Source organism: Pristiophorus japonicus, chromosome 6 (genome assembly GCF_044704955.1).
Source record: "Pristiophorus japonicus isolate sPriJap1 chromosome 6, sPriJap1.hap1, whole genome shotgun sequence".
In the NCBI taxonomy this organism is placed as follows: domain Eukaryota; kingdom Metazoa; phylum Chordata; class Chondrichthyes; family Pristiophoridae; genus Pristiophorus; species Pristiophorus japonicus.
The window spans coordinates 111,892,249-111,909,296 of NC_091982.1; the positions used below are offsets into that span (position 1 = coordinate 111,892,249).

Genomic DNA, 17,048 nt, shown 5'->3' on the forward strand with positions numbered 1-17,048 from the left:
CTAGTCACTGCCTGCCATTCTGAAAAGTCCCCATTTACTCCTACTCTTTGCTTCCTGTCTGACAACCAGTTCTCAATCCATGTCAGCACACTACCCCCAATCCCATGTGCTTTAACTTTGCACATTAATCTCTTGTGTGGGACCTTGTCGAAAGCCTTCTGAAAGTCCAAATATACCACATCAACTGGTTCTCCCTTGTCCACTCTACTGGAAACATCCTCAAAAAATTCCAGAAGATTTGTCAAGCATGATTTCCCTTTCACAAATCCATGCTGACTTGGACCTATCATATTACCTCTTTCCAAATGCACTGCTATGACATCCTTAATAATTGATTCCATCATTTTACCCACTACCGATGTCAGGCTGACCGGTCTATAATTCCCTGTTTTCTCTCTCCCTCCTTTTTTAAAAAGTGGGGTTACATTGGCTACCCTCCACTCCATAAGAACTGATCCAGAGTCAATGGAATGTTGGAAAATGACTGTCAATGCATCCACTGTTTCCAAGGCCACCTCCTTAAGTACTCTGGGATGCAGTCCATCAGGCCCTGGGGATTTATCGGCCTTCAATCCCATCAATTTCCCCAACACAATTTCACGACTAATAAGGATTTCCCTCAGTTCCTCCTCCTTACTAGACCCTCCGACCCCTTTTATATCCGGAAGGTCGTTTGTGTCCTCCTTAGTGAATACCGAACCAAAGTACTTGTTCAATTGGTCCGCCATTTCTTTGTTCCCCGTTATGACTTCCCCTGATTCTGACTGCAGGGGACCTACGTTTGTCTTTACTAACCTTTTTCTCTTTACATATCTATAGAAACTTTTGCAATCCGTCTTAATGTTCCCTGCAAGCTTCTTCTCGTACTCCATTTTCCCTGCCCTAATCAAACCCTTTGTCCTCCTCTGCTGAGTTCTAAATTTCTCCCAGTCCCCGGGTTCGCTGCTATTTCTGGCCAATTTGTATGCCACTTCCTTGGCTTTAATGCTATCCCTGATTTCCCTTGATAGCCACGGTTGAGCCACCTTCCCTTTTTTATTTTTACGACAGACAGGAATGTACAATTGTTGTAGTTCATCCATGCGGTCTCTAAATGTCTGCCATTGCCCATCCACAGTCAACCCCTTCAGTATCATTCGCCAATCTATCCTAGCCAATTCACGCCTCATACCTTCAAAGTTACCCTTCTTTAAGTTCTGGACCATGGTCTCTGAATTAACTGTTTCATTCTCCATCCTAATGCAGAATTCCACCATATTATGGTCACTCTGCCCCAAGGGGCCTCCACAACGAGATTGCTAATTAATCCTCTCTCATTACACAACACCCAGTCTAAGATGGCCTCCCCCCTAGTTGGTTCCTCGACATATTGGTCTAAAAAACCATCCCTTATGCACTCCAGGAAATCCTCCTCCACCGTATTGCTTCCAGTTTGGTTAACCTAATCTATGTGCATATTAAAGTCACCCATTATAACTGCTGCACCTTTATTGCACGCACCCCTAATTTCATGTTTGATGCCCTCCCCAACATCACTACTACTGTTTGGAGGTCTGTACACAACTCCCACTAACGTTTTTTGCCCTTTGGTATTCTGCAGCTCTACCCATATAGATTCCACATCATCCAAGCTAATGTCCTTCCGAACTATTGCCTTAATTTGCTCCTTAACCAGCAATGCTACCCCACCTCCTTTTCCTTTATCCTCCAGATGTCCCAATGCACCAATCTTTTCATAGCAGCATCCCACAAATACCAAATGAACAGACACTTTATTTTTGGTGGTGTTGGTTGCTTGCTAAATGTTAGCCAGGACACCAGCGAAACTTAGGTCTTAGAAGGAGGGCAGCGCAGATTCACTAGAATGTTACCAGGGTTCCAAGGGTTAAATTATGAGGAGAGATTACATAAACCAGACTTGTATTCCCTGAAATATAAAAGTTTAAGAGGTGATTTGATTTAGTGTTTTAGGATTTTGAAAGGAATTAATAGGGTAGATAGAGATAAATGTTTTCCGCTGGTGGGAATCTCGGACAAGGGGATATAACCTTAAAGGCCATTCAGAAGAGAAGTTAGGAAACCCTTCTTCATGCAAAGGGTGCTGGAGTGTGGGACACTCGCCCACAAAAACAGTAGTTGATAGCTCAATTTATCATTTTAAATCTGAGATCGATAGATTTTTGCTAGCCAAGGGTATTAAGTGATGTGGACCCAAGATGTTAAATGGCGTTAGGATACAGATCAGCAATGATCTCACTGAACGGTGGAACAGGCTCAAAGAGCTGAATGCCTTACACCTGTTCCTATGTTCCCTTGCTTTCCTTCGAATATTGCCATGGGATCTTTGATGTCCACCTGAACAGGCTGACAAAAGGACTTACATTCTAATGATTAGGATTGGTTTTGTCAGATTTTGCTTCAAGAATACCTGCCTAGAAAGCATTAGCAAGGAAAGTCTATCCATAGAAGGTACCCAAAGTCAATGGTATTTGAGAGGTATGTTTCTCAGAAAAAGTATAACTAGACAGGAAAACCACTGCATGTGATCCTTGGAGAAAGTGAGGAAGGAAAGGAGTACAGATCAAGCAGATTAAATATGTTAAACAATAGTGATTCAGATATGTTGGCCACCAATAAGGTAGAGGATCCATATAGTTTATGAAAAATAATTAATGGAGTGATGTGAATCTCACAGGCTGTAATTACCTGAGGTACTCATGAATTATATCAGCTATGCCAATCTTTGTAAACCACCATTATGACAAGTGCATTTTGTTTGTATGACACATCCTGCTGACGTTTTAAAACAGAAAATATCACCAGCTACTTCCTGTCTATTTTAAGATTTATTTGGGGAACTGAGTATGTTGCTGCCAGTATCGTTGAGTCTGAATGTAAGCCTGCTGCGAATTTGGGTCTTCCGCGGATAACTCCTCAGATTCAGTGGAGTCAGTCACTCCCTCAAGTGATCCACGTCTCTTGTTTTATGGGAGTTGACTTGCACAGCTTTGTATCTACCTGTATGATATTTTTTATATATTAATTCTCGGGATATCGGTGTCGCTGGCAATACTGATATTTATTGAACCTCTCTAGTTGTCATTGGGAAGTGGTGATTATATAACCCAGGGATGAAGGATGGTATCCCCTTGTGATATGGACAGGATTCTCCTGTATTTTACACATGGAAGGCTAAAAATTTGTTTGGGCTTGTTTTCGGGCACAGAATTGTCATGCCAGAAGCTGGAATTCCGAGACTTGTCTGAAACTGGGTCTCAGGCCTCATTCCAATATTACTGGTGAGCCGCAGGTGTCTGTTGCACCTCCAGAGACAACTCGCCAGTTTGGGAGATTCCAATTCAAGCCAGTTGGCTCGCTGGAAGCAGCCCCTCAGGTAAGTACTTCAATATCATTCCTGTTGTGCCTATGTAAATGATTTGGACATAAATGAAAGACAAAAGAAGTCACAGACAGAAGGCCAGTCCTAGACACCAAACCACAAAAGCAAGCATGCCAAATGCAATTATAATTATTCTCACTATCTGCCCCTCTCCTTCCCTGCCTGGTGGTCTGTTCCATCAAGCATGAAAACGTATTGTTAATAACACATGACTAAAAGAACAGAGCCACAGTGCTTCATGAGCAATCTTGGAAGTGTCCAAGCATTTGAACTCCCATTGATTTCTAGTCACAAGCATAGACATTGGAGTCTTAATGTGCAAAACATGGATGCAATGGGGACGGTGACTCAAGATGCTATGTCTAAATTCATTGTTCAACTTGGCAGAGAATCAGAAGTTTGCAGATGATGCCAAAATGGGACTTGGAGGAAATAATCAGGAACAACATAACCAGGTTACAGAAGGAGTTACAGAAAATGGATAACTAGGGGAGTAAGTTGCAGCTAAAAAATGAGGGAGCCCTATTGAAGCAGACAGTATGAATGGCGTTAAGATAGAGAAAGTGAGATGGTGAACAGGATGGGTTCTAAAATTTGTTTGTTCTGATGACAATGAGGTAGACTGAACTATGTAACTAAAAGGACTAAAAGGGGAAATCGTGCAATTTTTTACATGTTTTTGTCCTATAATTTTTATCCATGCAGAAATCTTGATCTGTTGCAGGATCACTATTTACAGAATGATAGACCTGCACAGGGGCTTACCTCACTAGTTTACTAGTTCGGCAAACGAACCAAAGGTGGGCAGAGGAAACGTTACATGAACACCCTCAAAGCCTGCCTGAAAAAGTGCAACATCCCCACCGACACCTGGGAGTCCCTAGCCAAAGACCGCCCTAAGTGGAGGAAGTGCATCCGGGAGGGCGCTGAGCACCTCGAGTCTCATCATTGTGAGCATGCAGAAATCAAGCGCAGGCAGCAGAAAGAGCATGCGGCAAATCTGTCCCACACTCCCTTACCCTCAACGACTATGCGTCCCACCTGTGATAGGGACTGTGGCTCTCGTATTGGACTGTTCAGCCACCTAAGGACTCATTTTAAGAGTGGAAGTAAGTCTTCCTCGATTTTGAGGGACAGCCTATGATGATGATGACTACATTATGGGATTTGTTGCAGGAGAGAGAATTCCAATACTTTGACAACATCTTGTGCGGGTGTCAACCTTTTACCCAATTGGACAAGAGTGAACTAATAATATAAATTAATTAAATAATTTAGCTGTAAGTTTTCGAAGTGACAAAATAGAAAGATGCCACTCTGAAGGAACAGGTAGGTCCCCTTAACTCTCACTTCAGCACACTCACTGTTACTATATGGAAAGCAGAAGTTTGAGTTGTAGACAGAGACAGCCCTGTTTCCATTTTACAGCTCTTTAGAACTGATACTGGGGAAGGTTTCCTTTGTGCAATGGGCTTACTGCAATTGTAAACATGTTTGTAAAAAACACAGGTTGGCGACTTCACTAATCTGAATGCACAGATGAAATCTTCACCTGTTGTGACTGGACAGAACACAAGGAAAATCAGTTAAAAAAAAAACTTGGAGTGAATGATTTGATGGAGTTGGGTAGTCTTGCTGTTGTCTTCTGTTTCATTCAAGAGCTGTCCCCACTATCGCATGTATGTTTTATATCGGGATGACCCCGACTTCAGATTTTTGAAGATACATTTTATGCTTTGTGTTCATTTTTTGTACTAATTAAGGTGAGGACCGTTCAGTAAGAGGAATGGAACAGTTTTCTGGTTTTGATATCAATGTTTGGTCAGGTGTAGCAGAAGCAGATACAAAACTTTGTTCAAAAAAACATTTCCAACTGCACCAATGTAATTTGTTTTAATTTCCCACACTAACCATCCTTATGGTGATTCCACATGAAATTGACAGGTTAGTGACAAATTATGTGCTACGGACCTATGGATTGGCTTCAACCTGTCTAAGTTCATTTGACATAGGATCTTGTGAGAGACTTGCTGCTTTCCATGAAGATCAAATGGATTTGACCCCAAGTCCCTGAGATAAAAGGATAAAGTGTTATTCCTTTGTACTATCAAATCCTCTCCATATTCTATTGTAACTATTCTCCACCATTCAACTTCTTCCATTTGGAAAGAAGGACGGCTAAGGCCAGTTTTGTCCCTTGTTTGTCTTAGATACACTTGGACCTGAAGAGGAGCTGGAGAAAGTGGCACATTATCTGAGGCATTATCACACCATTGTTGAAATTTGAAAGCATTTCTCACAAGACAGTTGGTAAGCTGAAGTATTGAACTCTGAAAAGATTCCCACAGATGAGGATGGAAACAAGAAGCAACCAATAATGCGAAATAAGGGGAGTTGTGGTAGAGTTCCAGTCTTAATTAATTTTTGCAAAACTGAATTAGGGAAAAAAAAAACTTCTTTGAAAGTTTCATTTGGTAATAGCTGGAAATAGTTAGAATTATCTAACTTGACATGATCAGCAAAAACATGGGACTCCTTGCAATTCTTCAGCTTTTACAAACACTACAAGTGGGCCGGATTTTGCGGTAAAAATAGTGAGGTTAACATCGGCCACCATTATTAAAGTGTAAATTAGAAAGCAACTTCCGGCAACCTCACATGCACAATTAAATGGGTATGTTTGAGTTGGCCTGCTCCTCCAGAAGCTTTGCTTTACCGGTAACTTGTCGAGAGACTCGGTATTGAAACACCTGAAAGGGCGTGAAGTTGAGTTACTTCCATGATAAATACTAAAAAGCCAGAAAAAGTTAGAGCTAAATGACATATCCAGTACTGAACATTAAATAAGTGTGCAGTCTCATTCCTTCAGATTTTAATTATTGTTGGAGAGTTAAAAAAAAAATTGAATTAAAAAATGTTATTCCCTCTCTTTATTTTGCTTTCTGTACATGATTTGACATTGAATTCACTATGCGAACTGGTCCTGGTTCAGACTCATTTACGATTCTTCAATCTGATTGGTTAAGGAGATGCACAGTTGCTTGACCTGTTCACACAAGTCCCAGATTCCCTGTAGAAAGCACTGTGCCGGAATTGATGTCTAATCATAGCAAGTTCTCACAAAAGCTCCCATAGAAAGTCTAGTGTACTGAACAGCTGGTGCTGTTCATTCACCACTGACTGTGAAATTCAGCCCAATTCTATGATTTAAATACAGGGCTTCATGTCTTGCTAATAATTAAATATGAAAAAAAAAGTGAGATGTTTGTAATACTAAATAATAAAGTCATGTTTTATGGTGAAAGGTAGAAAGGAAATTTGGATAGGATATTAATCGCTTTACTGCCACAAAAATATTGGGCAAGGCCTGCACTTTAAAAATAACAAGCACAACTCTGGGTTGTGAAACCTCAACTTGCATCCTGAATAGGACCTCAACTTGACCTTAACAGGTAACTGCAGAGTTTCCTACCATTCCTGGTTATCAGTATAACATCAGAAGATATTTATTGGAACACATTGAATAAATAGAACGTTAATGTGGGTAATATGACTAAAGTCAGCCAAATAGTTTTAATTGCAATATTAGTGCTGATGCTACTTCTGTTGGATGAGTGTCTTTTTTAATACCAGCCTTTTAAAATTAAACTTCATCCATCATAAGCAACCCTTTTGGTAATGAGTCTGAGCTGAATTATTAGGATCTAACTGGTATTGGTCTTACAATATTAAATATTTGTAAGATGGAACTCATTTATGCTCGATGAAATTTCTTATTTTTATACAATGCCTTATGCCAATATCCCAAAACGTTTGACCTATGAATTATGTAGAGACTGTTATCTAGACAAAACATAAAGACAAATTAAACTACTAGGTTCTGAAAATGACTGAGCATTGGATTTCAGTTCAAAAGGTTTGCTCGAATTCGGTCTCAATTGGCATTTAAACATTTCCCCCCAATGGTTGACTTGCATCAACTCTCAGCGAGATTGCTGGAATGAGCACTTTGCAGAACAGTGCAGTGTTTGTCTCTGTCCCACCAAAGGGCACCAGTCCACTGATCTGCCTGATGTGGAGAACTTGATAGTCGTTAACAAAGAAAACATCCACTTTACAAATGTTTGCAATTGTAAGACTTGCACCAGTTGGACCTTAGTCAACTCCGACTTGTCATCAAACAAGTTGCTTAGAATGGATGAAGATGAATTTTAAATGATTGTGGTATTAAAAAGACATCTTAAATGTTTTAACATTACGATGTAATCAGATCTATTTGGTTGAGGTACAATCTTGTAACTGATACTTGTGTATCAATTCCTGAATATAAAAAAGACGGGAGGAGGGGAAGCAGAAGTGAATTTATCCTTCAGTCCTTCTTTTATTATTCGTTTGAGTAAGAAGTACCAGGAGTTAAGAGTAGAGCATTTAATGATGTAAAGTGGAAAATTGTACAGTGTGCGTACTTCTCAACCAATCGACATTTTGTGAGTTGCCAGACTTAGAGCGTTACGAACTGGTACAAATCTTCCATGAATGGTTAAGTACGAAGAGGCTTCAAATTTTCTGGGTCATCTAATTTACATAATTATTCACAGATCAAGCTTCAGTTGTGCAGAGCAAACTAGTGTTGGGAGTAGTGGAAGACTGAGTGTCAGTGAAATTTTAAAAGGGTAGGAACAATCCAAAGGAATTGTCACAGCCACAGGGTGCGGATAGAAATTCTGACAGTCATTATAAAGGCTCAAAGGGCATGTCGAACAATGAGTAAGTAGCCTTTGGTAAGGCTGAAGGGTCTGAAGATGAAGAAGTGTGACAAAAGTGAAGGAAAAGGAAACCTCATGTGCAGGTTTGAGGTTGCAGCTAACCAATTATGTCACTAGCTGTGCCAGCTCTACATTAGCAGGTGTCCTTCATAGCAGACAGCACAACTCTGCTCCTGCCTCTGCTGGCTTAGACCATGAGAAGATATTTCCCCATAGACATTTCCAGGTAGGTGCAACTATGCCTGCAAATATTGTTGGTGATATCATGGTCGATATGGCTAATCAGGCTTTTTGAGATGATAATCACTCAGGCATGTAATACCATGTAAAGAAGGACATGAATGCCATGTGGTGATTGGGGCACTTCTGAAGAACCATCCATTATAACTGTCAGATCTTCACCTATATCTGTGCTATTAGGTCTGCTGTCACAACCTCCTATCAGTGTTGAAGCCTCTGCTTGCGCTAATCACCTGCAAAAGCAAGGTAGGCCCCTGTCTGCAGATGTAGATGTGCAGGTACTGGTGGATAGGCACAGAGAAACTATCATGCAACTGGCCTCCCAGGCATCCTTTCAGATAGCCAACTTTTCTTCTAATGACCTCAGGACATTTCCCATTGAGAGTTCCATCAATGCAAGTCATGGTGCTGAGGTAATGGACAATGAAAATATTAGATACAAAGACACATGAGGACCTATGTAGTAGGAAAATGGGCTAGAACTGGCTTCTAAATTAATCAATTATTGTTATTTATGGTCCTTTAAACATATCTTCTGTGTATTCCTCAGCATTCCTGGATGTCTATTTATGGGCATCCTATTGAGGTATCATAAACCCAGAGCACAGGCTGCAAAAATGCACAGGAGTTGTCATAGTTGCGCTTTTGTGTTATTATGAAGCTTCTCCCCATTTCAAACAGAAACTTCCTCCACCTACCTGTTTGACTGATGGTCAAAAGGGGCGGAAATGCTCATTAAGGGACTCCTGCCTTTTATCCTGTCCATAATGTCCTATGTACTGGCACACATGGAATATAGGTGTCAGCCTTGTCTCAGTTGGTATCAGTCTTGTCTCTGAGTCAGAAGGTTGTGGGTTCAAGTCCTACTCCAGAGACTTGAGCACAAAATCTAGGCTGACACACCAGTGCAGCACTGAGGGAGAGCTGCATTGTCGGAGGTACCGTCTTTCTAATGAAACGTTAAACTGAGGCCCCATCTGCCCTCTCAAGTGGGCATAAAAGCTCCCATAATTATATTTGAAGAAGAGCAAGGGAGTTCTCTCCAGTGTTCTGGCCAATATTTACCCCTCAACCAACATCACTAAAACAGATTATCTAGTCACTATCTCAATGATGTTTGTGTGCAACTTAGCTGCTGTGTTTGCTACATTACAACAGTGACTGCACTTCAACAATACTTCAGTGTCTGTGAAGCACTTTGGGATGTGCCGAGGTTGTGAAAGGTCCTATATAAATAGTCTAGATATGGTCTTTCTTTCTTCTTTTATAGTACAGATGTAAAAGTCAGCCCCTGCAAAGTCTCAGCTACGAATGAATCAATCTGTTCATATTAATAGGGAAGTTGACTTGTTACACCATAGGAGATTGAATGATTCTTCAAAGCTCTAGAAACCAGCCAGCTTTAAAAACACATGTGCTGTATCGAGCCAACAGCAGGTGCCCGTCGTTCCATGTCATTCTTCCAATCCTTTACAGGTAGACGCCATGAATTTTAGCAATATGTTTTATCTGACTGCCTGCCACTCACTGACCAATGGTATACCTCTCATTTCCGCAGTCTTGAACTGCGAGGTAAGAAAAACAATAGTCTCAGGATGGATTTGATCCAGCTTCTCAGCATATTCAACAAGTTTATGATTCAAACAAATGTTTCATCCTTGTGTAGAGAAGGAAGAAAAAGACAGGTTTGCAAATTCATACTTGCATGCAGCAGAAAGTGATAGAGATACAGACTATTGTTTGACTAACCTAGCTCAGTGTTGACATGCAAATGAAATTATATGTTAAAGACCATAAAATGGCCACTTCCAACTTGTGATTTAGCAGTGTCAGATTTTGCACACAGAATGGCTCAGGATTAGTGGTTAGGAATTGTTGTTTCTATTTTAGCTGCTGGAGGGATCCAGTGAAGCTCAGCAAATGCTACTGTGGAATTACCTAGAATTACATAGGATATACAGCACAGAAACAGGCCATTTAGCCCAACCAGTCCATGCCGGCTACTGGCACTCATTGTTTCAAAACCACATTTAGAAAGGAAACTGCAAGACTGCAAAACTTCATGCCGCTGAAAAACAAAACACAACTTAATCAACCTTCTGAACATGTTCTTATAAACCACAACTCAGTGTTGTACAAAATACTAGCATGTTCGCTCCAGCTGGCACAAGCAGTGTTGCTGCACCTCTCCACCATTCCGTCTGTGAGATAGCTTTGCTGCTAATTTATTTGAAGTCGGATGGTTTTTCAAACATACCTAAGACGTTTGCTTTCGAATAATCTTTTCTATATGCATAAAGTTTAATATTTCAACAAGACTTTATCAAAAACAAATACGTTTGATAAAACAAAAAGCATTGGAGGCAGTTCAGAGATGATTCCGGAGATGAAGGGGTTGTCTTATGAAGAAAGATTGAGCAGGTTGGGCCTGTACTCATTAGAGTTTAGAAGAATGAGTGGCGATCTTATTAAAATGTATAAGATTCTGAGGAGGCTTAACAGGGTAGATGCAGAAAGGATGTTTCCCCTCATGGGGATATCTAGAAAGAGGGCTCAAAGTTTCAGAATAAGGGATCACCCATTTAAAATGGGTATGAGGAGGAATTTCTTCTCAGAGGGTTGTGAATCTTTGGAATTCACTACCTCAGAGAGGTGTGGAGGCTGGGTCATTGAATGTATTTAAAGGTGGAGATAGGCAGATTTTTGAACGATATGGGAGTCAAGGGTTATGGGGAACGGCAAGGAAATGGAGCAGAGGCCAGGATCAGATCAACCCTGATCTTATTGAATGGTGGAGCAGACTTGAGAGCCAAAATGGCCTACACCTGCTCCTATAACTTATGTTCCTACATTCAAAATATTACAGATGCTGGAAATCTGAAATAAAAAACGAAAATGCTGGAAATACTCAGCTGGGCAGGCAATCAGTGCAGAGAGAAACAGAGTTAACGTTTCAGGTGAGAATGACAAGTTATCGAGCTGAAACATTGACTTTACATTTCTCTCTCCACGTAGGAACAGGAATAGGCAATTCAACCCCACGAGCCTGCTCCACCATTTACCCAACAAAAATCTATTGATCTCAGTCTTGAAAGCTCCAATTGTACAAGCATCCACAGCCTTCTGGGGGAGAGAGTTCCAGATGTCTACTAGCCTTTGTGGGAAGAAGTGCTTCCTGATTTCTCTCCTAAATGGTCCTGCTCTAATTTTAAAATGATGTCCCCTCGTTCTTGATTTCCCCATCAGAGGAGATAGTTTCCTTGCATCTACCCCATCAAATCCTTTTAACATTTTAAACACCTGGATCAGATCACCATTCAATCTTCTAAACTCAAGGGAATACAACCCAAGTTTATGGAACCCATCCTCATAATTACCCCTCTAAGCCCTGGTATGATTCTGATGTTGCCTAACCCGCTGAATGTTTCCAATAATCCTGATATTTGAAGTTTTATTCCCCAAAATGTGTGACATATCCTGAATAAAACCTTTAAAGCCTGAACTGAAAGGCAAAGTGATGACATATGGAATGGTGGCGTGGCCAGGCAGTGAGGGTGAAGCATAAAGTAAAGCTTTCTCAGAGAACAGAAGGCAACCTTGGGGCTGCCTGTTACAATGATATGACCGCAAGGGAGACCAGATTGTTTGTTGGTCAGGGTGGGAAAGGGTGAGTCGTGTGAGAAGTAATATTCAACAATTTCAGTTTTTAAGATGGAAGATCAACGTTGGAGGTCACTGTTGCTATTTCCGGTTTTTTTCCAGACAGCCCTGCTAGCCCCTCTATAATACACTGCCACTACCGAGACTGCACAGGAAGTCTATGTTCTCGTAATATAAGCACTTCCAATCCAGTTTTTAATCTTTCATATCATCAATGAAGAAAGCACATGCATTTATATAATGCCTAAATATAACCTCACTATATCTCAAAGTGACTCACAATGAATGTGGGCAAGTATTACCAATAACCAGTGGGGTACCGCAGGGATCAGTGCTGGGACTCCAACTATTTACAATCTATATTAACGACTTGGAGGAAGGGACTGAGTGTAACGTAGTCAAGTTTGCTACAAAGATGGGAGGAAAAGCAATGTGTAAGAAGGACACACAAAATCTGCAAAAGGACATAGACAGGCTAAGTGAGTGGGCAAAAATTTGGCAGATGGAGTATAATGTTGGAAAGTGTGAGGTCATGCACTTTGGCAGAAAAAAATCAAAGAGCAAGTTATTAATTAAATGGAGAAAGATTGCAAAGTGCTGCAGTACAGCAGGATCTGGGATTACTTGTACATGAAACACAAAAGGTTAGTATGCAGGTACAGCAAGTAATCAGGAAGGCCAATGGAATCTTGGCTTTTATTGCAAAAGGGATGGAGTAAAAAAGCAGGAAAGTCTTGCTACAGCTATACAGGGTATTGGTGAGGCCATATCTGGAATACTGCGTGCAGTTTTGGTTTCCATATTTACGAAAGGATATACTTGCTTTGGAGGGAGTTAAGAGAAGGTTTACTAGGTTGATTCTGGAGATGAGGGGTTTGACTTATGAGGAAAGATTGAGTAGGTTGGGCCTCTACTCATTGGAATTCAGAAGAATGAGAGGTGATCTTATCGATACGTATAAGATTATGAGGGGGCTTGACAAGGTGGATGCAGAGAGGATGTTTCCACTGATAGGGGAGACTAGAACTAGAGGGCATAAGGGGCCGCCCATTTAAAACTGAGATGAGGAGAAATTTCTTCTCGCAGAGAGTTGTGGATCTATGGAATTCGCTGCCTCAGAGAGCTCTGGAAGCTGGGACATTGAATAAATTTAAGACAGAAATAGACAGTTTCTTAAACGATAAGGGGATAAGGGGTTATGGAGAGCAGGCAGGGAAGTGGACCTGAGTCCATGATCGGATCAGCCATGATCATATGAAATGGCGGAGCATGCTCGAGGGGCCGTATGGCCTACTCCTGTTCCTATTTCTTATGTTCTTATGTACTTATGTAGCAGCCAGTTTGGGCACAGGAAGATTCTACCAGACAGTAAATAAGGTGAATGAGCAGTTCATCTGTATTTTGGTCACGTTGGTTGAGGCAGCGAAGTTGTTTGGCAGGACATTGGGAGAATTCCCTGCTCTCCTTCAAACAGCGATAAGGGATCTTTTACCCCCACCTGAACAAGCAGATGATCTCATCGGAAAGATGGCACCTCCAACAATGTACTCTCCTCAGTGCTGCACTGAAGTGTCAGCTTAGATTTTGTGATTAAGTCCTGATGTGGATTTTGAACCCACAGTGTTCTGACTCAGAGGTAATAGTACTACCAACTGAAACAAGCTGATTAAAGGAAAAGAAATAGATTTGAATTGGTAGATATAATCTGTAACACAAATTGATCTTGTTACTGATTGTGACATGGGTGTCACACTCTTATAATGAGAACTAATTTGGTTAAATTTGTTTCCATAAAATATTTCTTCATGAAAGCGTTGTAAGAATATGGAATACGCTGTCCCTGAAGGACATTGATGCAATATCAATGGGCATCTTTAGAAGAGACATAGATATCTTATTTGGGAAGTAAAGGTATTTCGAGTTCTGAGGAAGGGATAGGGAATAGTGAATAAAATGAGTTGACTTTCTGGGTCAGGTGTCCTAGTCCTGATTCGGTGAGGTTAATACATTCACTGCAAGCAGGTTCGAAGTACCCTGCACAGCAGGTGACTATGCCAACACTGCTCATTTAATTATGGTGTAAAGATCAAAGTATTATAACCTTTGGCCTATTTATATAGAATATTCATGAGGTAGGCAGTCAACAAAACAGCTGTTTAGCAATTTGCCCATTTTACAGTCTGTCTTTTAAAAACAACCTAAATTTGTGGATTTGAGTTTTCTTTTGGTCAAAATAACTCATTTTTAATGAACCATCAGATACCAGAACTGGGTAAAACTGAAAGGAGGATTAGCAGTTTTTCTCCTTTGATTGAGCTTCAGCAGCAGTTAACCAGCCCTTCTTTGTAAGGAGCCATTATTCTCAACTACAGCTATTTTAATTCTAACTTTAAATTAAGTGCCCCCTTTTGGCAAAGGCACTAGAACCCATAAATTTCCAAATAAAACTTTAACGGAAATTTAGATCAAATTAAGATTTGGTTGCTGGGGTAATGGTGCCCACCTTTCGCGGAAGACCGCAAGCTTATTGGTAGACACCGCTTGCTCCATCTCCAGGGACACCCTGTTGCGTATTCTCCACTACAAACAGGTGTTGTAACTGGCCACTGTTTTGCTTTAACCATTGGCATCTTTGTTTTGGAACATGGTGCTTGCATTTTTGCAGACTATTTAATGTTTTCTAATGCAAAACCAGTACTTTGTAATCGAATGCACTATGTCGTAATGGGAAAGAGATAGTTTAAAGTATACAAAGAAGAAAACATCTCTTTTTAAAAAGCTGATTAATTTTATTGGACTTACTGGAGATCAGATAATTGGTTGAAGAATTGTTTATGTTTACTTTGGATTACTGTTATCCAGGCAACTTCCTTTTCTTTGCTGCTTTTATAATTAATGTCAAGCTTCATACTAGCCAGCACGTATTTCCGCCCATCACTTGACATTAATAAGTCAGACTCACTCACAGAGACCATGGTGATTGAAGTAGGAAGTGCAAAATGTCACAACGGAACTGAAATATCACTCTGCAAATCTATTTAAGGCACATCTCTAGGCAACAGAGGCATCCCTGCACGTGATCGGCTCTATATTTATCTTCGAGGCCACTCGGCTTTTCTCTGCAAAATTCTCAAAAGAGAACACCCGGGACACGCATTTTTAAACTCTTCACCATTGTAAAGATTCACATTTTTTTTGGTAGAAAATGTACAACATATACAAATACTTTATATAAATATGCTAAATAACATTGAAAAATAAAATTTACACCCAGGCCACAGTGGCAGACACAGATGAACAATGTCAATGTCCTTTTCATATCGCTATTTCCAATATTGCAAAGAAGCTGAATGTTCAATATTTTTATCCATTGCAAACTCTTCACCCATATTCCTTGGAGTTGAGCTGAATACCATTATCATTGGTTTCTTGTCGTGACAGTCTTCTCCTGAACTCATCTGTTGTGAAGTAGTATATGATAGGGTCCAGGCAACAGTTCAGGCTGGCTAAACACAGTGCGACAGGGTGGAAGGTGAGAATGAACTTCTTGATGGAGCAATCTTCAATGCGTCCCGCTATGGCCAAAAAATGTAAGGGGAAGGTGATGTGATACGGCGCAAAGCAAACCAGGAAGACCATGGTGCAGGTGAGCACCATCTTTAAGGCTTTCTTCTTTTCTCCACTGTCTTGCAAGACAGAGGTTTTCTCGCGCAGTGACATGATGGTTTTCCAAGAGCAGATCAAGGTAATGACAAGAGGCAACACAAACCCTGTGAGTTCAGCCAGAGTCACCATGGCAACAGAGGTAGGGATACCAATTTCGATCAGAGGGAGGTCTGCGAAGCAGGTGTTAAAGTGGCTGGAGTTGTGTTTTGTGTCTATCCTCATCAGTGGGAAGGGCAGGCAGGCAGCGCCCACCATGAGCCACCCTACGATACTCACATAGACATCGTACCTGCGTTTACAGTCATTGTACTTGAAGGGCTGGATCAGAAACAGGCACCGGCGGATACTGATGCAGACCAGAAAGAATATACTCGCATACATGTTCACATACTTCAGGTAGAAACAAAACATGCACAGAAAGCTGCCAAAAGGCCAGACATGGTTCAGGTAGTAGAAAATCCGGAGCGGTAAAGACAAAACCTGTGCCAGGTCGGCAATGGCCAAGTTGATCATGAATATCACCGCCCTCTTGGTCTCCTTGACATAAGCATGGAACACCCACAGAGCCAGCACATTGGCGACTAAGCCTGGTATAAATATTATAGCATACATGATAGCGTACAGGAAATCGGTAGTCACCCGGTCATCACTGCAGCTAGATGAGTCGTTTGACATTTTCCAATTACCTTCTAACCGAGAGTAAAGCTGGGTGAGTCTGGATGAACTGGGGATAAAATTTCAAGAAAATTTCCTGGGGTTGAAAATAATAACAAAAATCAATGGAACAAATTCTTAAGAAGTTATTTCCCAGATATCTGAATGAGTACAGCAGCGGCAATCTTTCGATCTGCTGTGTGATTTTAACCATTCAATTCGATCTCGGGATTAAATATTAATCCAGTGCTAACTTCAGGTTGCAGAATTACTGGTGTGTGAAGATTGAAAATCCACGGTAACATGGGCAGGCAGTTTTGAACGGGCGCGGTCCTGACCACCTGCTCGGTGGATGTCCCAGAATGTCCTTCAGTGTACCGCAGTGCTGTTTAAAGGTGTTTTTCTCCTCCCCATTTTCCTTCTTGGCCACTTCCTCGTGACATTTCATGTAATCACTCTGCGTTTGCTCTCCCTCCTCAGGTTCTCACCGGCTGGCTGAGCTCACTGCTGCTTTATGCAGCCAGTACTGTTCTGGGGTCTTGCCATCCACAGTTGCTTCCTCTCTGTCCCAGTCACATGTGCAGTTAGTTGATGGTCGAGATAAGGGAGCTCTTTAACACATTCAGGTCTCCCCTCGGCTTTTCTGCCAAAGGTCTCGCTTA

At 41.1% G+C, this 17,048-nt stretch overlaps 1 protein-coding gene across 1 annotated transcript; it reads right to left on the reverse strand.

Moving 5' to 3' along the window:
- Positions 1 to 14,882: 14,882 nt before the first annotated feature.
- On the reverse strand, positions 14,883 to 16,446 carry LOC139265212 (probable G-protein coupled receptor 174). The gene has a single exon (XM_070882136.1). It carries the CDS (start codon positions 16,405 to 16,407, stop codon positions 15,448 to 15,450), a length of 960 nt encoding a protein of 319 aa, XP_070738237.1. The 5' UTR covers positions 16,408 to 16,446; the 3' UTR covers positions 14,883 to 15,447.
- Positions 16,447 to 17,048: the final 602 nt, after the last annotated feature.

Excerpts from the sequence above, each read along its gene's own strand:
- LOC139265212 (XM_070882136.1), bottom strand. The coding sequence starts at position 16,407 with ATGTCAAACGACTCATCTAGCTGCAGTGATGACCGGGTGACTACCGAT.